This window comes from Pteronotus mesoamericanus, unplaced genomic scaffold (assembly GCF_021234165.1).
Source record: "Pteronotus mesoamericanus isolate MK-2021 breed Mesoamerican mustached bat unplaced genomic scaffold, CSHL_Meso_final contig_557, whole genome shotgun sequence".
Lineage (NCBI taxonomy): Eukaryota > Metazoa > Chordata > Mammalia > Chiroptera > Mormoopidae > Pteronotus > Pteronotus mesoamericanus.
The window spans coordinates 1,088,227-1,113,827 of record NW_026555200.1 but is presented as its reverse complement, the minus strand read 5'-3'; the positions used below and the strand labels follow the sequence as shown (position 1 = coordinate 1,113,827).

The window sequence follows — 25,601 nt, the reverse complement described above, 5'->3', positions numbered from 1 at the left end:
GGTTATTCTGAATGCATTTTGGCAGTGGCCGCCTTGTCTGGGGGACGTTAACAGCCAAGGATGGAGAGCTGAGCAGGTGGGATACCTGTGGTCAAGCTGTCCCACTTGTGGGGGCAGAGACCAGGCTAACAAATTACTGTCTACCTCTCCCTTCATGGCTGTCTGGAGTGAGAAGTGGTAGGAATCAGATTGTCTGAATTCCTCTAGCAGGGAAGAAAAAGCACCCAAGACAGGCCAGGTCTCGCAGCTTGAGCCAAGTGGGACAGGCCAGGCTGGGGGAAGGCTGCTGCTTGGGCCTGCTGGAGCTGCCGGAGGCCTGGCCAGGGGAAGGTGGTGCCCCTCAGGCCTCATGAGCAGCTGAGGCACAAGGTAGAGCAGGGGCCGGCCTGGGTCAACTCCCAGGTTTCCAGGAGGAGAAAGGTCCACCCTAGGATCTAAAGCTGTCTACTCCCAGCTGCCTGCCCACCCCTGTGTTAATGGCACAAAAATGCCGTTACAGCAGATGACTCTAGCTATTGCTGCCCTGCCCCTCAGATGGGAAGCTCCAAGCAGCCGAGGTGCTTGGAATGAAGGCAATGCCTACGGGGAGGGGTGGGCCTGGTGACAGCGAGAGCCAGTATCCAGGGCTCCACAAAGGAGTGAACAGCGTTGCAATGGTGGTGGTTGCAGGGGTCTCGGTGCGTGGTGGAGGGGAGCTCAGCCACACAGACCCAGAGCAGCATCTTGGGCAGAACAAATGCCAGGGCCCCTGAACACAGAGCTGGCCCCTTGGTGCTCCCTGGCGGGCAGCTCACCACGCTGCAGGTAAGGGGCAGGTGCGGGCTGAAGGGCACATTTGTGACATGCTCCAATGACCATAAAGCTCCTTTCTGAAGAGCAGACGGGAGGGTAGGAATTGACACTAGATGTTTCTGGACATACAAAACACCCCTGTTCTGGTGCGTTCTGTTCCCCATCTCATCCTCTCCAAGCCCCAGTGTGGTGTATACAAAGGTCCCCTTGGGCAAGGGAGGTGCTGACCCTTCCCAACCCCGAGAGAGTTTAGGCCTAGAAGCTAAAAGGACCCGTTGCCCTGGGGCCCTCCTGCAACAGGGCCCTGGTGGGTGCTCCCGCCTGGGCACAAGCCGGGGGTGCACGTGCAGGGAGCTGAGGAAAACCGGAGCTGTGTTCCTTTCACGTCACCGAAAAAGAAGTGCCAAAGCCAAAACAGAGTAAACAATGATGTTGTTTATTTAAAATGTTTACTCCAAGAAATATATATAAAAAAAGACAATTACAGCACTAAACCAGGCACCTTCGACCAAATCACAACCTCTTAGATTCCCCTTCACTCTAAGCCTCTCCCAAATTCCTCCTGAGCTGGAAGACACAGCCAACGCCACGCCACTCTCAGCCCTGGCCACTCTGTCCCTTTCTCTTGGAGTGCAGGACCACCCCCCACCCCCGAACTCCTTGTTCTACAGGAGTTCCCCCGGTAGGAAGTTCATTTTAAAACTCTAATCCAAAAGGAGTGATTGTGGGAGAGAGAGGGCAGCTTCACTTGGAAGGCACGGCCCTTTCCTGCTCTGGTCCCTGGCAAGGGGTTCTAGCATCGGCCGGCAGCGGGTTGCGGATCATTAGTCCACTGGAAGACCAAAGCTCTGCTTGGCCAAGGGCGGCTCCTGCAACAGCAGCGCCCAGGCTACTGCCCCCGCCGCTCGCTCAGCGACTGCACCACCCAAGGAGGCCATGCGGGGGCAAGGAGCACAGGCATCCAACCCCATTCCAGGAAAGAGACTTGTCCGGGGAAATGGGTTCCACGGAGGGAAGCTTGAGTTAGAGATGGTGGCTTAGGGGTGATTTGGACAAATCAGGTTAGTGTAGCAGAAGCTCTCAAGTGGCAGAAGCTTCTCCCCTGGACTATTGACCGAACACAGGACAGCAGAGATGAGCATGAAGTCAGGCTAAATCTTAGCTACAGGCCGGTCCCCTCGCATGAGAGGCCTTGGGACCGGCCAGAGCAGAGGCTGCTACATGCCCTGCAAAGGCAGGTCACTGTGAGGAGGAATGGAGGACGAGTAGGAAAAAAAGCAACAACTAGATCATTTTTGGCATTTTAACATCAAGACAGTTGACAAGTGGTAACAACAGCAAAGCAAAAAAAAATGAATAAAAAAGACCAATATTTAACTTTCCCATCCACCCAAGTCTCACACTGAAGTTCTACCCCCATCTCCCCAGAAGCACCACTGAACTAAAAAATCTATTTTAAAGCACCCAAACCAGTCCAGACCATCTCGAAACCAAGAGTCCCAGCCAGAGCTGTCGCCCCTCTTGGGTCCAAGTGAGAGGAGGGTTCCGGGAAAGGCACCTCGTAACTCACGCAGAGCAGCGCAACGCTGGGGACGAGCTCGGGCAGAGGGCACTTGGGGAGGCGGGTGGCAGTCATAGCATCTGCACTGACACGTGGGGAAGGGGGACTTCTTCATAATCCCATCTATTTGGTACCACAGCCAAGCAAATGTGACTACAGAGCTGGGTTTGCAGAACTGGAACCCGAGTCTCAGAAACAGACCGGGCTGTTCCAGCTCTATCCAGTGGCGGGGGTGGGGGTAATAAAAACAGAAGCACAAGGCGATAAAGGCTGGTACGTAAGGGCTGGTCCTTCTTTGCAAGGACTCCAGAATGCACTTTTTACTGCTGGCTGATCAATCTCTAACGGCGAGTGCTGGCGAGGTGGCCCCGGCTCCTCACAGGAACCTTAAAGCTGGTTTTTGAACCAGATACAATGTCCCACGACTGCGCCCCCTCCCCCCAAAGCCCCCACTGGTTCCATGATCACCTGATTTTAACTTGGACTTCATTTACAGATAAAGTAGATATAAATGGCTAAACACATACCCTAGACCCCCACGGGGGAGGGGGGGCGGGGGAAACGGCAGATTCTATTATTGTTGCAGCCAAAAGGCGGTGGGCGGGGCTTACAAGCAGCCAAGGGGAGAACAGAACCAAGGCCGGCCTCAGCCGGTCGGTCTACAGGAAAAAGCGGGAAGGGAGTGACCCAGATGCTTCCAAAGCACGCGGGCATGATTTTGGATAGAGATGGACCACCAGGGACCCTCTTTGCCAAAAATGCTGCCAGTTCCCATACGGGACCTTTTTTTTTTCTCTGAGTATTTGGTGACTCCCGTCCCAGGTAGCACCCACTCGGATCACAATGCTCATTACAATCGGAAAGGAGAGTTTTGAGAAGTATATTTAGGAAGCGCAGGGAGAGAAAACTTAAAAAAAAAAAAAAAAACCAACCTAGATTGCTCAAAGTTTCTGCCTCTTGTAGGAATGGTAAGTCAACTATGAGCAAATATTTTAATTAAACATTGAGAGAAAAAACACTTTGGAAAGCATACAGAAAAGGTAGTTGACGTTGAATCACTTATAAAACGGAACCTCAGGGAGTCTAACAAAAATGCACCTTCAGTCAACTTTTGCTTGTTTCAATTCCTCGTTTGACTTCCCGTCCCAGTGCACGTGGAAATGACAGCTGCCGCGAGGTGTGGAGTTGGAGACTCCGGGACAATCAGAGGGTGCGGGGGTTATACTCTGGCAGTTTCTTGATCTTTTCCTTCTCGGTCTCACTTTCGTCTCTCGCTATCACCAAAGAGTGCGAGTAGCCCATGGCAACCTGGAGGGGCAAATCAGTGTTGGGTGCGACACTCTGGCACACAGGCGTGTCAGAGAGTTTGGAGCAGACGACAGGACACTAGCCAGGCTGTGTGGGCAAACGGGGTCACTATAGAGAAAAATGGAAGACTCCTGAAAAGGGCATAAAAACCCTTTACTGAAGGCCACTAGTCTCAACATGCCTGTCACCAGCGCCCTGCCACCCATAGCCTTCCAGCTGCCTCGGGGAGGAAATGGAGGGAGGCCCCCCAGCAAGGCTTCGACACCAACTGTCAGCAGGGACTAGCGGGGATGCGCAAATCACGCTGTCTCTTCCACCTCTCTGGACCACAACCCTGCCTTGTGCGAGGGCACACACGCCATCTGCGTCTCGGCAGACAGAGCTGGCAGCCTGGTAGGCCTAACGGCAGAGGAGGGGCTCACCCCACCGCCTGCCCCCGGCCTAAATGCATGCAGTCTCCGGGGCAGCTACAAGGCAGATGTGAGAGATGGAGTCACCCTGGAGCCAATCTGCTTGGTGGCTGAACTGGGGCCAGCATCATCCAGGGAGGGAAGGGTGATGGGGCCGGGCCAGCGTGTCTGCGCATCCTGCTGATGGTTGCTGCGCATCGCAAAACGAGCACAGGCACAGGGACGACCAGCACGAACCGGCACGCTGGCGCTCTGCGGCCAGCGCCTTGTGTTTGTCCGCAGCAGCGCAGAGCTCCCTGCTCACCTGCTCTGTGAAAATGCCATCCAGCGTCTTCACCTCTTGGGCTGCAGTGGAAGACTTGGGCTTGTGGTCCCCGTAGCCCTGGCAAAGTAAGCAGAGGAGATGGATCTGGGGGTCGCTGTGGCACGAGCCAACATGGGAACGAAGGCCACCCACTAACTGGCCAGAGCCGGGCGCCTCTCTGTGACCGAGCCCTGCTGCTCTCGGACATGAGGGGCCAGGCTGAGTGAGCAATATTCACCCACAAAATCTGCTGCTAACAAGTGACTAGTTCTTTAACTTGAGGAGGACAGATGCTCACCTGTAACCTCCGGGAATTTCTGTGATAACAGGTACCTCTGAGGGGCATCTCACTGGTGAGAAAACACCATCGCGAACCCAGAAATGGCAACTACCACCCTTCAAGGCTACAAGGTAACAAGGAACACTGGCCATCTACCTGCCCACCCTGCGGGCTGGAGACCAAATGACCACCATCTATTATCAAAATGACGCCACCATCTCCCTACCAGAGATGAAAGGGACTGGTCAAAGACTGCTGGGGTCACGTGCACAGGTGAGGAGATGGGTGATTTCAATGCCGGCAGACCCCTCAGCTCAGCTGTAACAGGGGGACACATAGGACAGGTGAGGAGGGACTCCCTCCCCAGCTCCAGGTGCCACCAGGCCCCGCCCCGTGCCTCCCCTACAGCGAGTGGCTCCTCCAAGTGCCATCTTCTCACCCCAAGAGGTGGCTCTGGAAGCCCCTCTCTTCCCCTCTAGTTTTAAAATTGATGCTCAGAGTCTGTACTTTTAAGAGGCCCATTCCCTGAGAACAGTTCATCACAACTGGCCCAGGCTCTCAGGCCCAATGGGGCCCCGCCAAAGCCGCCAGACAAAGTGGGTGCAGAGCGCCCAGGAAGAGGCATGTTCTGCCCAGCAGTCCTGGAGACGGCTCAAGGGATCAAGCCCTTCTTCGCTCATCTCCATCACACCATCAGCCCCCGGCCGTGACAGAGGGAGACAGGAGGGAAGAGAGGCAGACTGCGTTCCCAGCAGGACATGCAAGAGCCAAGCTGAGGATCGAATCACAAGCAGAACAGGCGGACCGTCAGGACGAGCCACAGCCACGCTGTTCTTCTTGATGAGCAAAAGTTAAGGACTCCCCAAGCGGCAGAACCTGAGAAGCAGAGGCATGTGGTTGGGGAAGGCCAAGTACATGTGAGAAGTTGAGAGTATTGGCGCCAATCATTGTAGTAACTGAGAAAAAGCAGGGAACGTAGACTTAAACTTCTTCGGGAAAATTGAGGGAAGAATGTCCCCAGTGACCTAAGAGGCTGGCCGGATGGCACACTGCTCTGTGAACCAGCAAGGGCTGCTTACGGAGCTAAAAAGGCCCCGAAGACCCGGGGAGAGCAGAAGACGTGATGCACACTCATCACACAGTTTAAAAGGACATGCCATTCCTCTTGCTTAGGTCTCCCAGAGAGGGCAGCAGGGAGCCCTGGCCTTTCCTGACACCCTCGTACCACCACCATGGCTTACAAAACGCAAGGGGAAATGGGATCCTGTTATAATTCCCGTATTACAATGTGGACAGAAAGGACTTTCACAAATATGGCTGACCTTGAACAATGGCGGGGCGGGGGGCGTGGTTAGGGACTGACCTACCCCAAAGTTGAAAATCTACTTGTAACTACAGTCAGCCCTTTGCAATATGCGGATCCCCACCTGTGCGGTTAACCCTTGAACACAGGTTTGGACTGTGCAGGTCAGCTGATCTGCAGCCAACTGGAAAAATTCCGCGTGTGTAAGTGGACCTGCACAGTCCAAACCTGTGTCGTTGAAGGGTCGGCCGTATTCCATGGGCACAGAATCGTCTTTGAGAGCTGAAGTGCTCAAAGATTAGGGAATATTACAGACCTTAATGCAACAAGGGAAAGAGACATTTTCTCCAGTCTACTCATTTTTTGGAATCAGCCTCAGCGAGCCCAGGCCGGGCTCCGCCTCTGGCCGCACAGGGGCCGGCTTACCAGCTCCCCGAAGGTCGGTGAGGGGCCCCAGCTGATCGTGCTCTCGTCGGCAGCCACGATGATGCTGCTCTTCCTGCAAACAGGCAGAGGCGGTCACCAGACGGCCGGCAGCCCAAGCCCCACACCTGACCCGGCCACCACGGTGCATCCTGTGGGCCACCTGCTCAAGAACGTGGTGCGACTTACTAGCTTTAAAATCAAGTGTGTCCTATTAAACTCCACGGTGCTCTCACTTCCTAGGACAGCAGAGTAGGAGGGCTAACAGGTCTCTCTGGAACCCTCGCGGGCCCAAACTGCAGAACCTCATATAGGACCCGACCCTCCTGCCTCACCTCTGCGGGGGGTTCCAGGGTTCTGGGTAGTGGCGGGAGGGAGGTGGGGGTGCGTAGTCACTTTTGAGTGAACACACTGGCAAAAGGAGACCAAGTCAGGATGATGTGGAGCTCCCTCCAACGGGGGTGGAACCACACAATTATTTGGGCGGGGCTGGAGGTTGCAAGCGATTAAAGTCACCCCCCACTGGTGTTCCCTCCACAACCTGCCTGCTGATTAACATAAATTCCTCACCAAGAACTGGGCAGCTCAACAGGGGTCCTCCAACCGAAGTGACAATCACTGACTCAGATTTTTTCTGACCAGCGTGTCAGGGCCACTAAAGCCCCACTGTATTTTCCTAAATGTAACTTTGAACCGTCGATATGAGCAGAAAAGACCAAACACCCACAGAACAAAAACCTTTATGACCTTCCATGAAGGCAGTGAAATGAGTCATCTATTCCAGGACCTGCTGCCCCCGACAAGCACAGCCCCTCCCCCTCCTGACTTGGGATTCCGTCCATCTGATGTCCTGATGGACAGCAGAACCCTCTCACGGGCGGGGCACCCCCGGGCATGCCCAACACCCCCAGGAGGGGGACGGACGTCCTGCTCACCAGGAGCCGCTGCCACATACCCACAAGCCAGGCTCCGGATTCTCCAGCCACAGAGGTCCTGCACGGCCTTCGGATACATAGTAGACTCACGGGATGTGTTGGTGGCCCCCCAGAAAAACAGACCACCTGGAGAAAGACAATTGACAGTCCCTCTGTGAGCAGACATCCAAAGCCGAGTTCTCAGCTCCAGCAACACCAACAAGAAAGGCAACAGGATTGGGGCTGCCGTGCGAGATGCCTGGCCCCGGGGACAAGGGAGTGCTGTGCTCGAGGGAACACTGGGAAGGAGCCTGTGAAATCAAGGCTCCGGGTGCTGGAACAGGACAGTGGCCATGGCTCCCACCAGGGCACACCTCTGCCAGGGAGGGGACCGGGACACCTCACTCACCCACTTCACTGACAGCGAAGGAGCAGGTGTAGCCAGCGTAGATCTGAGACGCCCCGCGCCCGGGGAAGTCGAAGAGCTTCACCAGGCGGGGGACCATCTCGTCCTTCTGCTCGGCGTGGCCCAGCCGGCCGTAGCCACCGAAGCCCCAGGAGAAGACGCGCTTCTGGGAGTCGAGGACCAGCTGCAGGAAAGATGACACAGGTGGGGGACAGGCCTGCTGGCAGGAGGGGCAGCAGGGGAGCTGGTTTCTGTTCCGGAGAATCTGGCGCAGTGGCTAAGCGCAAAGGGCCCGAAACGGCGAAGAGACTCCATCCCATCACCTGCCTCCAAAGGTGCAGGGGGAGGCAGCAGCAGAAACAGGAGCAGCGATACGAGGACCATGCCCTCTGCTCTGCCACGGATACTCTGTTTTGTTCTTATTTTAAGTCACAAGTCTCTCCCTCCCCTCATCAGAAGAGGGTTGTGTGTCCCAAGCAGACGACACGTCCATTTCCAGACAACGCTGACTGAATGCAGGAACCAGGAAGGCCTGTCCGCCTCGCTTTTCTTCAGACTCCCCACCCCTGTACATCCAGGTGGCCCCCACCTGGTCTCTGGTGCAGCGAGCACATGGATGTTTCAACAATTTAAATCTTGTTTTCACAGTATCTTTGGTGTTTAATGTTTGAATCACGTGAAATATAACCTATTAGAACAATCTGACCTAAGAGGACTAAATAAGATCTGACTTGACTTCCGCTGACTAGGCTTTTTAGACTTTCAACAACTGAAATCTCCTAGTCGGAGCCACAGAGCACCAGACAGGGAAGGAGATGCCAGGGAAGGAGCTGTGCCTGGGGTCACCCAGCTGGAGAGCAGCTACCAGGACACCTGCTTGGTCTCTGGATGCCCAGGCTTGAGCTCCCTCAACAGAGCAGAGGGCTGTGCGCGTGGCTCACAGACCTTCTCAGCAAAACAGTCGCAAGGAGGCAACTATGACTGAGAGATATTTATAAACAAAGTGTATTGCCATTTATCTCCAGTGACCTTAAGGAAACCACTCTGATCATTAAAAAATGAATTTATAAAAACTAGTCAACATCTCCAGTACAGGATACAGTCTATCCCCCCAGAGAGACGCCCGTGATGGTCTGTTGGACAAAAGCGAAGCAGAAAACTGTATGAGCTTGACCCCAAACATCTGGGTGCTCAGCTGCGCCTGCGTAAGGTAGGAAGGGAGATGCAGAGCCAGCTGTCGGGACACTGGCGCACTCGCCCCTGCCCCACAGAGGGGGCTCTCAGGGACCAAGAAGGAAACGTCAGGAACACTCAGGACTTACCGTGTGGTTAGCGCCACAGGCCACGTCTCGGACAACCACGTTGGGGACTGGCAGAATCTGCCCGTCCTTCGTCTTCTCGATGAAGATGGCCACTCGCCGGGGGACCAGCTCGCAGTCGTATTCTATCCGCTGCGCCCGGGCGATGAACTTCCCGTCCGAGTTGTGCCCTGCGGTGAACCAGAGCCAGGGGTCAGCAGCAGGCACGACATAGGGCCCTGTGCGCCACGGTGGCCAGCTGAGCACCTGCCTCAGGCTGGCCCCAGCCTGGCCGGCTGGTGTCCCAGCAGGGCACGTTTGTCAACCAAAGCAGCACTCTCCAATCTGAGGGACAACCCAGTTAGTGGCCTTGAGATCCGTTTTGTGGGTTGAAACCAGTTATTCAGTTATTTTAAAAAATGAATCAAGAAACACCAAAGGACGCTGTCTACAATAAACGCATTATTTTGTGTTTGTATTTCTGCATTCAGGCCGGGTTGCAACATTGAACGTACTTCTTACTGTGGGCTGCAGGCTACAAAGGTGGAAGCTACTGGTCCAAATGAATGGTCTGTGCCCCACTTGGGGGCCCCAAGGAGCCCCAAAACAGGGCCATGAATGGACCAAAGAGCTCACCACACAACCCCAGACTTGTCTTTTTTTGCATTACCAGTTGGTAAAATAGCTCACTGGCACATTCTCATCTTTGCCTTGCCTGACCCGGTAAGTGTACTGTGATGGGGGGTTTGGGGGCTGGCGGTACACTTCCCCAAGGGCACACACACAGTCCAGTTCCAAAAGGGATCACTCTGGAGCTAGACAATGAGATTGAAAACAGGTGTGAAGCTGGCTAGTGACGAACACCGATTCTATAGACATAAAAGCTGATTCTATAGCTCTGAATCGAACCAATTTCTCAAAACTGTTAAAACAAGTATCTGCTAAGCAGATGAGATTCTGTATAAAAAAGCGCTTACATGGTGACTGGTATATAGTAACTAAGTGTTAGCCATTTTTACCGCCATCGCCGGATTCTCCCTGAAGGAAAATCAGCTTGCTGTGACAAGCCGCTTGTGTGCAGATCTGGGGCAGCCACCAGCAACGGGGGAGCCACACGTTTCCGGAAGTAGACCAGAACGCTCTCCTGGTGTTTGGTTTGGGGCTGAGGACGGCAGGAGGGCCTGTGGCTATGGAAACGCTTTCTCCAACAGTCTCTGGCAACTCCCTGGCAACCAGCACTGAATGTACGTAAGGGGCTGTGCTTTCTTATTCATGTCTGACTTGAGGTATATTTAGTTTCACAAAGTCACTGTTCCCTAAAGTCTAAGGCCAGCGAGACGCTCCTCCTTCTATTTATGCACCCTTCCATCTGTCTGCTATCATGACGTGGAGCCCCAGCAACCCAGATCCGGGGGCGAGGACCTGGAGTGGCATGCAGCAGGGAGCCAGCAGAGGGCGCCCACACCTCACCTCCCACTCAGAAGGGGCTGCGGGTGGGGGGTGGGAAGGCTCCAGGAAGGGGAAAAACACTTCGGTGAGGGATGGGAGAAGAAAATGGAGACCTTGTAAAATCAGGATGGAGAGACATCCTGAGAAGTGCCGAGCGCTGCTTTGCGAGTTTTTCTTTTTTTTACTCAATGAGCTGTAACTACATGTTTTTAGATGAGTACTTTCTGTTTAGGGATTAAAATGGGAAGGGATCCCAGTCACTTTTATATGTGGCTTTCTCTCTCTCTTTTCTTTTTTTACATGTGGTCCCTCAGGTATGTCCTAGAAATGATCACCCAGGCAGGGTTTCCAGAACAGATTTAACCTTGCATCATTCCCTCATTATCAATACAAGCCAATCTTTAAATATGAAACTGAACCCTTCCCCCCCTTTGAAGTCCTTGTATATGCAAACGAACTCCCCAATCAGAATAAAGGATCTTCTGTCAGGCTGGAGCCCTTTTTCTTTAAGGCAAGTCATTGTAACACTCCCCAATCCTGCGAGTTGGGACATGCTGTTCCACTAAACGTGGGATCCACTTAAGGGACCAGGGCTATTATCTGCGATCAATTACCCACATTTCTAACACGTGTGCAGCCCCACACTGACTTCTGGTTCTAAATATACAGTGAGATCACAGAGCTTTTAAAAAAATATACTTCCATACCCAGCTGACCATATTCAGGGCACCCAAAGGAATAGAGGTTTCCTTTGCAATCCATTATCATACTGAACTCAGCCCCACAGGCCATTTTGGTAATTGGCTGGCCGTTGTACATTATCTGAAAAAAAAAAGACAGGAGACTTTCAGGCATGGTTTTAAAAGGTTGATTAAGAAGTCTCTACCTCTCTGGTTGGCATTGAAACAATTACTGGACTACAAAAGAAATTTAATGGACTCAACAACTGTGAAGGCAAAAGCTTAGAACATATGTAAGGAAACACCCTGGGGACCCCCACCTTCCCTCTAGAGTCAGGTTCAAAGACAGGTAAGCTGTGTCGCAGGTCTTTGTAACTCAAACCCTCAAAACAGCCAATACTGTGCCTTGCACATCCTGGTGCCCCGGGACCGCTGAACTCCACGGACCCGCGGAAGCTCACCAACACCACCCCCAAATCTCACTTGGGTCACTAGTGCAGCCCTGGCGTTTCAAAGAAAAGCTTTTGTAAGTGTTATTGCCAACCAGTAAAATAAACTACTATACATTCTCCTTTACCTCTGCAGATACTTGACCAGTGGTCTCAACGGAACGTGTGAACGGGAAATAGACTGGTTCAAAATTATAAGTTAGAAGACGGCAAAGGCCCTGAGTAACTGAACATGGGATCTGAAGACAAACCTAAGAAAGTACTTAGGAAATGTGCTAGTTACGGCACCCTACGTGCGACTGGGAAAGCGCATGACAAGTGGAAGACACGAAGGAACAGCGCTGTGGGAGCTCAGCGCCGAACTGGGGACGGGGTGGAGCCCCCGGGCCTTGCTTCCCTGGGAACCCTAACATCCTGATGCACAGCGCAGCGTTGACACAACGGGAACACTCTTCAAAAATCCTTCAAACCACAGACCAGCTTGGCCTCTGTCTCTTTTTAAGGCCCAGAAATCTGAGTCCCTCCGTCATTAAACCACTCATCAGACGCTTAGTAGCATTCTGCTGCCTCGTAGTTCATTTTTTGGGTGTAAGTCCCACCCCTCCAACTCTTTCCTATTTGTGTTCTAAGTACCTGGCAGGCAACTATTGGCAGATAGAGACGAATCACATCCATATAACATTTCTTCCTTTCTTCGGGACAGAACGGGCTTAAAACAAAGCCTCTGTAACAAATTATTTCATTCAGGAAGAAATTCTGCTCTCAGGGTATTTTTTTCCAACTGTGGACATATTATTACACCTGTTTTAAAGACTACAGCCTATGATTCGACTCAAAGCACCTAGACTCTCTAGGAGGGATTGAGAGAAAGCCACGCTCTCATCCCAGAAAATCAAGCACAAAAGGCTGCCGGGGCTGAGGCGGGCGCGGTACCTGTGCGGGGCTCGGGACGGCGTCCGTCTGGTTGCCAAGGCCCAGCTGCCCCATCTTGTTCTCTCCGAATGCAAACACGGAGCCCGTCTCTAAAAGAATGATACCACAAAAGGGAAAATAATGCTGAGGGCTCTGAACTAGTTTTGGAATCAAAGGCTCCCAAATAATAAAAACAGCTCTTTTGCCAGGAAGAATGCAAGCGAGACGGTATTTCTTCCAAAAGGTGGTGGGTGGGGCGGATGGCTCAGCGCAAAACCATTCCACCGAGCGCTGCTCTGGCCTCCGCCGCCGGTGGGTGAGGCTCTCCACGCCTCCCAGAAGCGCCCACCCGGGCTCCCTGGGGCACCGTTCTGAGGGTGACCAAGGGTCATAGGGGCCACCCTGCCCCACCACCCAGAGGACCATGTGACCTCTTGCCACAGTAAGTATTATAGAACCCAGCCACTGCTCACCCGTCAGGGCCAGAGTATGGTTCCGCCCGCAGGCCGCCGACACAATCACCTCGTGGCTGAGACCCTCAATGAGTCTGGGGGCTTCCACTCTCTTGGTGTCGCCATGTCCCAGCTGCCCCTTCTCATTTCGACCTGCGGAACAAGAGCAAGATGAAGTGGGAAGGACAGAGGGCGGCCAGAGCAGCTTCACGGGGCTCGTAGAAACTCTCAAAGGGAGACAAATCTGCTCTCCCAGAAGATGTCTCCCCAGTGTGACAGCCAAGGACATGAAAGGATGCTCCAGCTTCTTCATCAATGGCCGGCCTTCTGAGGCCGGCCCGAGAGGGATTGGGTGACCCGGGTAAGACACTCCCCAGGGATGTCTCCGCCACAGCCACCTGCGACCTAAGTCACCTCCCCTGACCCTCTTTCCTGGGGCGGCAGCTAGGACCACTGTGGGCCCTTCCCTTCACTCTCTGCTCCCACAGAAAATGGGGGGATGCTCCGCTTGGCCTGATGCCACACACAGCGTTAGTGTTCACGGAAACTCAGGTCTCTCGCCTCACAGCCCCTGCCTGACAACGATTCCCTCATTCCCTTCACTACAAGACGTATTTTCAGACAGCAACCATTTCAACACCTGCCTCCCAAGTCTGAGTACCTCAGTGCTGGGCACCCACTGTGGCCTGTTTGGTTTCTGCCCGTAATTTCCCTTCCTTTCTTCTGCCCTATAAACGGGGCTCACTGCACAGTGCCGAGCCCACCTCCTACGGTCCACCCTTCACAGGGCCCCCGCTGCGTGAGCCCCAGAGATGGACAAAGGCCAGACCCGCACTGGACACGAGCCCTCCCTCTGGAGCTGCACTGGCTGAGGGGTCGGGGACGGGGGGGGCCTATGGAGGTGACCCCAGCTGCCAAGCCCCACACAACACACAGGCCCTCTGGCAAAGCCCTTCAGCTCCGAGGCCGACACGGTGAGCTGTGTGGGCCAGGCGGAGCCAGACGCCCCGAACCTTCCCTAGTTTTCCACACAGGCTGCGACAGCTCCAAACAAAACAACTCAGAGGGCCAACAGCAGGTCGGAGAGGAAAACCACACTTGCTACACAACAAATGGGGAGATTTTGGGAGGTTTTACAGGGCCAAAAAGTCAGAGCAATTCGGGGAAGGGGGGTGACTCATACCCTTCCCTGACAACGAACTTGACCTTTAAGTCATGGGAAACGGGAGCAGAGAGCCCCAATCGTCCCAGAGAGGGCTTGAGGAGGAGGAAGCTCCCGGCCTCTGGTTACCTTAGGAAAACTGCATTTGGACATGACCTCTGATTTCGGCCCTCTGGCAGGAGAAGCAGACAGGAGCTTCTAACGGAGCCGCCCAAGCTCACTGGGAAAGGCACTCTGAACACAGGACAAGTGCTGGGTGGGGTATTCCGGCCTGACTGGCTGGCAGGTGCAGACCCCCTGTGAGCAATGTGCAGTATGGCACTAACGCTTCCAGGCGCCTTAGGGCGGGCAACAGGGGACCCGTGACAACCCCACCAGCACGTCGCCCCTAGCTGCACCACGTCTGCGCACAGGGACACGTCCGCGCCCCAGGGCCAGGTGAGATGGACAGTCTGCAGGGTCATTCCCTGCCCACGGGGTCAGCAGAGGGGATATTTTTAGAAATACCACACAAGGGGAGTTCAGTAAAGAGATCAGGAATAAGATATTTAAAGTCGGGGACCGACACAGGCTGCCGCGCTCAGTGCTGGAACACGAGGCGGGAGGGGTGCTGAGGAGGCGGGACACACCTCTACGCCAACCCCCTCTCTGCCAACCGGGAGAAAAGGAAAATCAAGGCAATGTCAGGCATGCATCAGGAGACTATAAAGTATAAATTTGGGCCAGACACACTTGTTAGCTTTTTTTTTTCCAACTGAATGACGAAATTAGCAGAGTGCAGGGAGAACAGATGTTAATATATTTGAACTTCATTACAGCAGCTCACGAAATGGCAAGGAAAAAAAAAAAAGGTTCAAAAAGACCAAAATAAAAATGCAAGCCTATGAACTCAACGCTGGCGACAGGACCAGAAACGAAGGGCAGGGACAAAGGCCAGCACACCAGGTGAAAAGCCCAGAAGCTACCAGAAGGGTGTGGGGATAAACTGAGCCTTAGCCAGTGGCTAGATTGGTGATCTGGAAGGGCGAATGGGCGGCAAGGTAGGCAAGCCCTCGCTGGGGACACTGAAATGGACCAGAGCTGCAAGGCAAGGACAGGGAAGTACCAAGTACCCAGGCGAGGCAATCAGTAGCATGGAAAGCAGATCAACTCAGCAGAAGTAAACAATCTCGGGAAATATAGTAAGAAAAGGATAAAACAGGCTGTGAGCTACACAACCTGCAGGCCAGTGTGGTCCCCAGAGTCAGGGGACTGTGGAGATGCAAGGGCTGATGGCACAATGTGGCTGTTACAAAGCTGGTGGCATTTACCGTGGCAAGAACACAGGTCTTACATCACTGTGTTGCAAAACAAAAAGGGAGGGAGACGGTTTGTTGGGGGACAGCAGGCCTGAAATAGGAATTCAGTTCTAGGCACCTCGGCACCAGGAAGATCCAGATTCAATCAGAGCATTCAGGAAAAGGCTGCTTAAAAAAAGGAGGACTCAAAGAATTAGGGGGCCGTGTAAAGATTATAAAAAGAAAGCAGAGAGGTGAAGGGAATGATGTGTCTGTAGGGTACAGACAAGACCAGTCGGGAATCAGGAAGAGGAAATGGGGGCCCGCGAATAAGGGAGCTCTGCTGCAGAGAAGGCACAGGAGGCGGAAGTCAGCCCCGCAGGAGACCGGCTGCATGAGTCGCCCCCACACTCCACCGGGCTCCATACTCACCCCAGCTCCACAGCTTCCCTTCCGTGGTGATGAGGAGGCTGTGGGCAGCGCACGACCCCGAAACCACCGTCCGCACTCGGACCCCTGACAGGCACCCATATCTGTGGGGTCCCCACAAATTCTGACCAAGATTGCGGTAGGCAGCTGCAAAGAGAAGAATGCAGATCTGACACCCACAGTGACAAGCTGGTGAAGAGCACCCCCCAAAACATCACTAGGCACCCAGGGTCCTCTCTCCCATGGTCCGTGGGGTGCCACCTGAGGAGTTAGCACCCCCGACAAACTGCCCGAGCTGGTGCAGACCTAGTCAGTGGCCACATGGGCACCGACGTCCAACCTCCGTCTGTGGCCCCAACTCATGGGGACTTCGGATGCACATGCGGTGGCCACTGAACATGCAAACCTACAAGTGGCCAAAAGGCTGGGTGCTTGGCCTCCTGCAGCCCTGCGGGGTGGGGGCCGACCCAGGACAGCCGGCAGTCACTTCCTCACCCCCCCACCGGCTAGCTGCAGTCCGGAGGCGCTTGGCCTGCGCGTCACCATCCTCCACCAAAACCCGCCCTCCTTGCAGTCTCTCAGGCCCTTGCAGAGGGGCCCCACTGACACCTCTGCCCCGCAAACTACTCTCCCACCACTAGTCTGCTCCTTTCTCAGGGGTCCCCTTGTGATGGCCAGGTCATAACCCCTGGCTTTTGCCCATGTATTCACTTCCCCAGAGAAACCCTCCCTGCCACCGGCTTAGGCTCCAAACCTCGGGTCAAGCCGTCCCTGCCACATCCCCTTTTAGCTTGTCGCTCCCCATACGCCAGCGCCCTGTGAATCTTGCCACAGCACTCACCCTACCAAACTCATGTGCCCTCCCACTCCGCCCTGGCCACCAGGGCCTCACCGACGCCTGGCACACAGTGAGCGCTCGATCTGTAACATTAGCGGGCATGTGGGAGGGGTGAAGAAATAGCCTCCTCCTTCAAAATCCCCAGTTAGCGGATGGGGCATGGCCAATTTTTTGCTTAGTATTTTCAACCTGGGACTCTCGGGGACAGAAATTTGGCCACGTCTGCAGGCCTCTGGTGACTATTACGAAATGCTAACCACTGCCAAATCAACCGGGTCAGGTTGATCAGGATATGGGGATTGAGTGAGAGGCTGATTTCTCCATCCGTTTCCTGGTACCATGGGAAAGTATCTATACAATTGTTCTGTCAAGCCCCACCCTGCCTGTGCCCCACCAGCAGAGGGCGCTACCCATGCCCTCTCATTTAGTAATGGGAACTACAAGTCACAATGCCACACAGCGATGGCCCCGAGCTTCACCTGAACACACTCCTCTACTACTAAAAGGTGGAGAGAAAAACCAACGATGTCCTGGGGCTAGAGCACTCCAAAGATGACAGCCTTCGCGGCTTACAGTTCACCAAGAGGCAAAACAAGTGGTAGCGTGGTACCAAAACAAATGTGAACACGCCATGTGTCATCTTTGTCTAGAACATGGCACCAGGGGACCACCGCGGAGATACCCGTGCCGTAGCCGACCTAGCCTGGCTGAGGTGCCCGGGGGAGGGGTGGGGGCGGCAATCCAAGTCCAGTGAAATGGCCGGCGGCTATCCCGGGCCCCTTGGCCAGGCCGGTGGTCATGAACTCCTGTGGCCTGGTCCTAGCAGAGAGGGAGCAGCCACAACTGTGGTCGCCTTGTAAATGAGTATGGCCCCGTGCTGCTGATTTTACAAGACCCATGGCATCGTGCACCCAAGGGCTTTCCCTGTGCTCGCGGAGGGCCGGCACCCTTCAAGGATGGCCCGCAACCGGGAAAGAGTGGGCCGGGGGAGCCAAACCCTCCTTCCCTTCATGTTTGGCACCAATGGGAAAACAAATCCTACCTCCCCCCCTCCCTTCCCCGCCTACTAGCAAGGTCACAGAGGACTGAAAAATATTTAAAAATACTTTAAAAAAAGTTATAGAGAACTTCATTCAGAGGGAGAAATACCAGAAAAGAAAAAGAGAGAGAGAAGACCGAAGGCACTCTTCCATGAGCCCAATGAGGGCGAAATTCCTTTGTGTAGAGCGCGGGAGCAGCTTTTAACCCACCAAGCAGCTTCCCTACCTTCTGAGCCTCCCCCTTCACCCAGAGGGGACAAGCCAGCCCTGCCACCCGCTGCCCACTGGAATTTGCCTCCCCTCTCTGGGGTGAGTGTCTATAACTGGGTGTGGGTCACTCACGTGAAGAGCATGAGAAGAGATGCCACATGTGCCCAGGGCTGGCAAACTTCGGTCACCCCACGCCAGGACGGGTTTCCGGGGGACAAAGGCCCTACGTATGGGCTGTTTCCACAGCAGGAGAAAATGGCGCAGCCCATTCAGCTGGACCCCGAGTGAGCTCTGAGACTCCTGTGCTTTCATGGAATGAGGTGCCTTGAGGTACCAGAGTCTCTCAGGGTGCAAATATTTGCTCACCGGGCAACGTTGTAAAGTACTTTGGGATTCTTTCCAAATGAAATCAAGAAGCCATAAAATGTGGCACTGCGCCAGCCTTGCCTCTCTGGGATGGGCCAGTGTTCTCCCAAGGAAAGAAACCCATTTTCTAAAAGCAGTTGGGGACTAAAGTTCCTTCTTAGGACTTCTCTGCTCCCTCCACTCCAGGCTGTTCCTCGCTCTGTCAAACCAACCATTTGCCGGCTTGCAAAGCAATGTGGACTCTTCTGGAATAACCAGTAGTTTGACAATGTGGAGAAGCTTCATTTTAATAAAAATAAGTGGCATGAGAAGGAAGATGGAACAGAGGTGTTAATGTTTATTTATTTGAGGCTACTCTTCATATTTTTCTGTTTAATCTGAAGGGAATTGGTTTTTTAAAAGCAGTATTGTAAGGTGAGACTCACACAAGGCCAGGGTTCAAATCCAGCCCCATCCCTAGAGTGGCTGTGTTGCCTCAGGAAAGTTACTTGGCCTCTCTGAACATCCTTGTAAATGAAGAGACTACTTACCTGGTGGATGGTCACCAAATTACAGCAAACACCTACGGAACAGGTAAGACACAGTAGCTTCTTATATTTTTAGAACTGTTTCTCATACCTTGTTGTTTAGGCACTTCTTTTCGACCAATCAAATCCCAGTTGGTTGCCCCAAAAATCAAAAGCTGCCCTTTGCACTTAGACCCTTCAAGTTTCTGCAGAGACAGAGACAGGGGGAGAAAGAATTAGCTTGCAATGCTGTTTCTAGCTTTCTAAGCCTGTCCAACAACGGCAGGAAACAAGAATAATACACTATCAACACTTCCGCTCCACGGACCGAGGCCCGGGGGGCTCACCACCTGGTCAGCCCACTTCGTTGCTAACCCCCGCCCTACCCCAGCCCTGCCCCAGTTACGCCCAGGCTCCTTTTCATCCTTTCATTTCTCTTTAAAGTCTTTTGCAAAACACACGCACAAAGCCAAATGACATCCCTCCCCCCTCCTCTCCGCGGCGACTGCCCTGGCGGGACATATTGGCAACACGGTGCGTCCTCTGTAAGATGAACACATCTTCCTATCCCTATCAAGGATTCCATCTCTCGGGGACCTCCGTGTGACCCAAACCTGGCGTCTCAAGCGCCCCACAGCACAGGCCTCGTCGTGCTCGCTGGCTTGGCCACGTTCCCGTGGCTGGAAGCTGGCCTGTCTACAGGACACCTCTGGCAGTCAGTGTGCGAAGGGGGAACAGACAGCCAGGGATGGAGAGTGACTTGGCTGCACTTAAATAATTGAGAGAACAGCCTTCATCAGAGGCTAGTCCATCCCTACAGAACCCAGACTCGGATTACTTGAATGGGAGCCTAGTTTCCCCTGGTTATCTATCTCCCCTTCTTTGTTTAACTGGCGGGCCCGGCTGGCGCATTCTACAGGTCTACTGCCGATGAATGGCAGCCAGTGGGCTCTGCCGAGTTCCCCGTGGAAGGAGTGGCCCCCAGTCTCTGCCATGTCCCTGACGCGCTCTCCACCATTCCTCAGGTCTGCGTGGACAGGGCAGCAGACACGAGAAGAAGGAACTGAGGCACCGTGGGGGGCGCTGTCAGGCCAGAGAATGGCGGGAAAGGGGCTCTGGAAGGACAGCACCGCAGGCCCGCAGTCCCCCCTCCGGTCCCCCCACCCCAGGCGGGCAGAGGCTCCCGGGTGCCATGTGCAGCACTCACTGTTAACCACTCGACACCGAGATGCCATCACTGCAGCTACAGTTCGCCGGCGCGGTCGGCCACCGCAGGACTAGCAGCTCCGTCACTGCCAGAACTTGCTGCAAGCGCCCTGGGCAGGAGCAGGGTCTCCTCTGTGACCTGGAGATGCCACATCTGCATCAGTGGTCAAGGGCTTGTGGACACTGGCCCCATCAAGCCAGCTAAGCATTACACAAAAATCCAACCTTTCCAACACAGGGCGTTTCTGAAAGGCCTCGGTAACCTGAGCCTACTGCGGCGACAGTGGTCTGATTCCCAAGGAGGGTGTGAAGCGTTACCTTATTCAGGGTTCTACGTCATGGGCCCTAGTCCCTCACACATCAGAAGGAGGGCATTGACTCTTTCAGTGCTATTATCTACATAATTGTTTGCTGCACACTACTCACTTTTATTTCTCTGTAATTTAATTCTTCCCTCTATCTTCGATGAAATAAAAGACTACAATAAAGAGAACTCCTAACACCCCTCAAATCACAGCCCATGTCCCTCTCTGTCAGAGCTGCCCTGGCCCCAGGTGGCAGAGACCCCAAAAGCCTGGGGGCTCTATCCAGAGACCCCCTTGGTAATGGCTGTCATGGTTGTGAGACCCTTCCAGGCAGAATCCAGCCTTTACTCATGCGCCAAGAGACTCTTTTTTGGATAAACTCAAGCGCCTGCAGCATTGCATGTGCCTAAAGGCAAGAGAGGCTGGAAGAAGTCTCCCCAATGGGATGAATGAATGTCCCTTCACCTTGCTGCCTCCTGACAACCCCAGTCATGCACGCTGGGCAGGGGTGGACCGCCCCAGCAGAAAAGAGCACTAGCTCCTTCAATCAGCGAAATGGGGTTTCTGGTCCAAAGCAAGTTTTGAATTACTGTCCAAGTGCAGGGAGCACATTTATGAGTCCAAACTTTTAGCATTTATCCATTTAAGAAGCCTGCTGCTCTCGGCAGAGGGAAGGCTGGTCGGAGAAATGCCAGTGACAAGTTCCCCAATGGGCTTTCAACTCAAACAGACTTTAAGTTTGGTATTTATTTGGTCCTTTCAGACGGGAGATTTGTCTCAGGGTCCACAAAACCTCAGCCCCTCAACACCGGAAAAACTACGTAAGACCTGGACGGCATGTGACACTCGCCCATCTTCTAGGACTGGGCCCAGGCTCCGTGCTGTATCTACAAGGTTATTAATTTCACAGGAAATTTAGGCTGCCTCAACCCAGGCCGTCAGAGCACGCTCCTCTGGCGTAGCTCCATATAAACCCAAGGACCTTGGAGAGGGCATTTTCTGAGGCTGAAATAAGGACGTTTTATAAAAACCATACAAGTATCTGGGGCTCCTCTTTCACAAGCACAGTGCCTGCAGCTTTGAGTTTAATTGGAGGCAACACCGCGTCAGATACACTCCTGGCAACTGCTCTCTCACAGACCTCCTTCAAGCAGCCCTACTTGCAAATTTCTCAGTAAACGCAGCTTTCTAAGACAAGCCAGAGACTGCTGGCAGCCTGGGGCAGCAGAGAGGGTCTCCGGGACTGCCTACCAGGCAGAGACCTTGTGTTTCCTTTGGAGTCCAGGGACCCGGAGCCAGGGATTCTGGGCAGAAAGCCCATGCAGGACTGGGGCAATGCTGACCCAGACCTGTGGAAGGGCAATGGCGCAGCATCAGCCTGGCCTTGACCCTGGGCAAAACTCAATGGATGCTAATAAAAACTTAAAACTTGGGGTATGCACTTCCATGAGGCATAAAAAATAAAGCACCTGTTGAACCCTCAGGCTCCTGAGCTTAGGATGGTGTGCTGACCAGTGAAAGGAAACTGCTAACAGTCCCTTTGTGTTTTAAGGGGCTAGGGGAAGGGATGTATATATCCATATGTATATGTATATGAATATATACATGTATACACATCTCTCTGGAACTTAAAAGACATGAGATGTACACGTAAAGCCACCTTAAGCTGCATCAGACAGCTGAGTCTCCCAGTTAGGCTAATAGCGTCATTCCCATCAGACAAGCAGCTGTGCCCCGGCCGGCGGGGAGCCTGGAGTCCCTTTGCACTCTCTCTGAGACTATCTTGGTGGGTGAATCCCAGCATTGGGCAACATCTCACTTCCTGACAACAAAACTCACTGCTCTCATAGGTTGACTGTCAACTCCCAGAACACAGCAGAGGCAGAACCCACCTCCCTTCCTTTTCAGCTCCCTCCTACCACACAGTGACTGGAGGGCAAATCTCTGGAGATTCGTACTGAGGATTAGACTGGTCCAAGGAAAACAGCTCCTGTGCTCCCTCTCTGAAGACACTGGCCATTTCCCTAGCACTGGCCTAGTCCTCCCCCTAGATAAGACATTTTAGTGACTCGGGCTCCCCGTCATCTCACACTCCGCCCTCTAGGTTGCCGACCCTTTGACAGGGAGGGCAGTCAGCAGCATTTTCACAGGGATAATGTGCAGGAGCGTGAGGATGACATCAGAAAACACCTGGGCCCATGTGGAAACCCAGTCCCACGTGATCTTGGGTTGGGCTCTCAAAACTCTGTGCCCCAGTTTTCTCATCTACAAAGCGGGTGGAGAAATGCATTATTTTTAATCGTTTTTAAACATTGCCGGAGTTCCTCTGGAGGAAAGCGGTCTGATGCTGTTAACGCTTCCATACTCTTTGGGGAGAAAACAGGACACCTCCAGAGGTCAGATTCTATACACTAAGTGCAAATTCTTACTCTCTTGGGATTATATGAGAATCTGGTGAAAGCTTTGACCCTCTCCTAAACACTCATCCCACACTGAACTTGTAGGTTTGGAGGATAGCAAAACCCAGGTTAAAGAGTTCTGGTTCTGCAGGGGTTTGAGACACGTAAGTTGAGATGATTACAATCTTAAGATTTAACGAGCAAATTCAAGTCCACTTAGAACATGTGAGATACTTCTTGCCTGGGGTCGGGGTGTGGGTAGGGTGCTACACAGAGCTCTCATCTAGTATCCGCGCCTTCGGGCCCCAACCCGTGAACAAAGCCCAAACACCTCTCAGCCGGGGGCTTCCAGATCTCCAGAGGGGGTGGGGGAGACTCTCAGGAGCATGCGCCCTCGCACCCCGCGCCGGCGCCGGCCACCCCCGTCTGCCGGGCGGCGCGAGACAGTGCCGGGCTGTAAGGGGCATGCGCGGCGGGCGCCAGGCCCCGCCCCCCCGGAGCTCCGGAGCCGAGGCGGCGGGAACCTCAAAGCCTCGGCGCAAACCACCGCTCCCCGCAGCGCGCCGGAGACCCCTTCCTCTGCGGTACCTGGGCGGACCCGCCGGTGCAGGAGGCCGGGGGAGGCCGAGGGCACAGGGCGTCACGCTCTGTGCTTGCATCCCCTGCTCTGGCCCAAGACAACTTGCAAAAGTCTCCTTTCCCGAGGCGGGAGGGGGAGGGGAGGCGGAGGCAGTAGGCTCGAGCGGCGCCGGGGGCGGGGCCATGACCCCCTTGCGCGGGCGGGCGCGGGCTCCGGACGCCCCTCCCCCGCCGGGGGGCCCGGGGCGCGCGCCCCAAGGATCAGCCGCCGCGCGGGCCGGTGACGCGGGGTCGGATAGGCCGACGACCGCGCCCGCCTCTGGCCCGCGCCCACCCCGCGCCCTTTTGTTGTGCGGCGGCGGCGGCGGCGATGATGATTCAGCCCGCGGCCTGTGCCGGCCCCGCCACCCCCGGCCAGGATGCGCGCAGTGGCGCGCTACGGGCCTCAATCCCCTGCCCTCTGGCCCCGCACTCACGACGCGCTCCTTGGTGTGCTCCGGCTCGGTGATGACCACCGCCGCGCCGCCCGCTTTGGTCGCTGCCGGCCGCGCCGCGCGCTTGCCCCCACCAGGTGCCCCGTCGAGATCCAGGCCGTCCTCGTCGCCGCTGCTGCCGCCACCGCTGCTGCTGCTGCAGCGTTCGGGCCGCTCGCGCTTCCTGCCGGCCGGGCCGCCGCGCTTCCTGGGCCCGGCGCGGGCCGTGCCGTTGCCCGAGCTCGGCTCCTCCCAAGCCGCCGCCGCCTTCTTCCTGGGCATGGTCGCGCTGGAGGAGACACGGGGCAGCGGCGCACAATGGACGGGTTATAAACTGCGCGGGGGGAGGGGAGCGCTGCGGAGCCACCGGCCTCCACTTCCTCCCCTGCCCTCCCCAAAGTGGCGGCCGCGGGGTGGGCGGAGAGGGGGTGAGCCGGGAGGAAATCGCGCCCCTCCCGGGCCCGGCGCGCCTCCTCCGGGGAATCCCGCACGGTAACCCAGGTTCCTAACTGCAATCCGGTTAGAGAAAGAAAAAAAAAAATGGAGACCCCGGCCCATCCTCAAGTTAGGTTTGCCTACATCACATCACAATTGCAGTCTGGTCCCCAAAAAAGTAAAGGGAAGAAAAAGAAGCCTCCGGTCCCCTACGTTCTAAGTAGAGAAGGCTGCAGAACACTTTAAAGATCCTTCTTTGGCACCTCCGATGGTGAAAGAGCTCCCCTCTCCCCGGTCACCCCACCTGCTGCTTTTGTTTCCGCGCCCCCCTCCCCAAGCTCGCTCAATTAAATGCCGTTCTCTCCGCGCCACCACCACCCCGCGAGTCCCCAATTCCGCCCCAGCCTGAGGGTTCCGACCTCAGTCTCTTAATTATCCGAATCCCTCTGGGTGGGCTGCCCCCGATGAGCAGGGGTCGGGGGGCGAATAAAGCCGGCCCCCAGCCCCAAACACCTGCTCGCACAGACACGAAAAATAAAAACTTTAATGGTGCCCAACTCTCCCGGTTCTTCCCCGAAGCTGTAAGGCCGAGCCGATCACTCAGATCCCGGCTACAGAGTGCCCTGCTCCGCGGCTACTTTCCCCCAGCGTCCCAGCGCTTTCGCCCTGTCTTTTTTTTTTTTTTTTTTTTTTTATTGATTTTGAACAATGGGATCTCTGTCTGTCTCGGATTAAACCACGTGGATCCGCCTTCCTTCCCCTTTTTATTCATTCAGTCCCCCAACCCCCCTCTTCAGGGTGTTTTTTTTTTTTAACCTTTTCTCCTTAAAAAAAAAAATGAAAGAAAAAAAAAACTTTCCCAGATCCCGCAAACTGATCACTGCTGATTTTGATTTTCAGTCCCTACCTGGTTGGACTGATGAGAATCCGAAGAGAAAAAGGAAGAGAAGAAACTAAAAGACGAACCCAAGGGCTTCCTCCCCCCACCCCCCCAGCCCAGACGAGAGCTCCAGCCCACTCACCAGATACACTTAAAATGTAAATACAGGCTTCCAGAACAAATGCTACAACACAAAACAGAAACACTTGTGCGGCCGGGTGGCAAGCAATCGCGCGGCTGAGCGGGCGGCGCGGGTCCCGGGGCGCGCGCGCCCTCTGCCGGCCGGCGGACCCCCGCGCCGGCCCGGCCCGCACCCGCGGGACGTCTCTGCCCACCCGAACCTGCTCCGGAGCCACGCCACTAGACTTCACTCCCACTTCCTGCGCGTTTCACAGGCCCCGCGCAGTGCGCCTTGGGCCTTCTACGCAGAGCGTCCTGAGCGTCAGAAATTTCTTTGGAGTTTAGGAGAACGTTAAATTGTTTTTCCCCTGGACCCGTCTGGAGAGGTCACCTGAGGACACTAACTGGAAAATACTTTGCTCACGCCTCCGCCGA

The 25,601-nt window shown here is 54.7% G+C and overlaps 1 protein-coding gene across 1 annotated transcript; it reads right to left on the bottom strand.

Annotated features, from left to right (window-relative positions):
• Nucleotides 1-1,820: 1,820 nt before the first annotated feature.
• Nucleotides 1,821-25,234, bottom strand: RCC2 (regulator of chromosome condensation 2). Its single transcript, XM_054579673.1, has 13 exons — nucleotides 25,189-25,234; nucleotides 23,735-24,020; nucleotides 18,882-18,975; nucleotides 15,813-15,956; nucleotides 12,963-13,094; nucleotides 12,511-12,599; nucleotides 11,156-11,270; nucleotides 9,024-9,190; nucleotides 7,705-7,885; nucleotides 7,337-7,442; nucleotides 6,385-6,457; nucleotides 4,376-4,453; nucleotides 1,821-3,661 (listed from the first exon to the last, which is right to left on the bottom strand). Exons 2-13 carry the CDS (start codon nucleotides 24,011-24,013, stop codon nucleotides 3,557-3,559), a joined length of 1,563 nt encoding a protein of 520 aa, XP_054435648.1. The 5' UTR covers nucleotides 24,014-24,020; nucleotides 25,189-25,234; the 3' UTR covers nucleotides 1,821-3,556.
• Nucleotides 25,235-25,601: the final 367 nt, after the last annotated feature.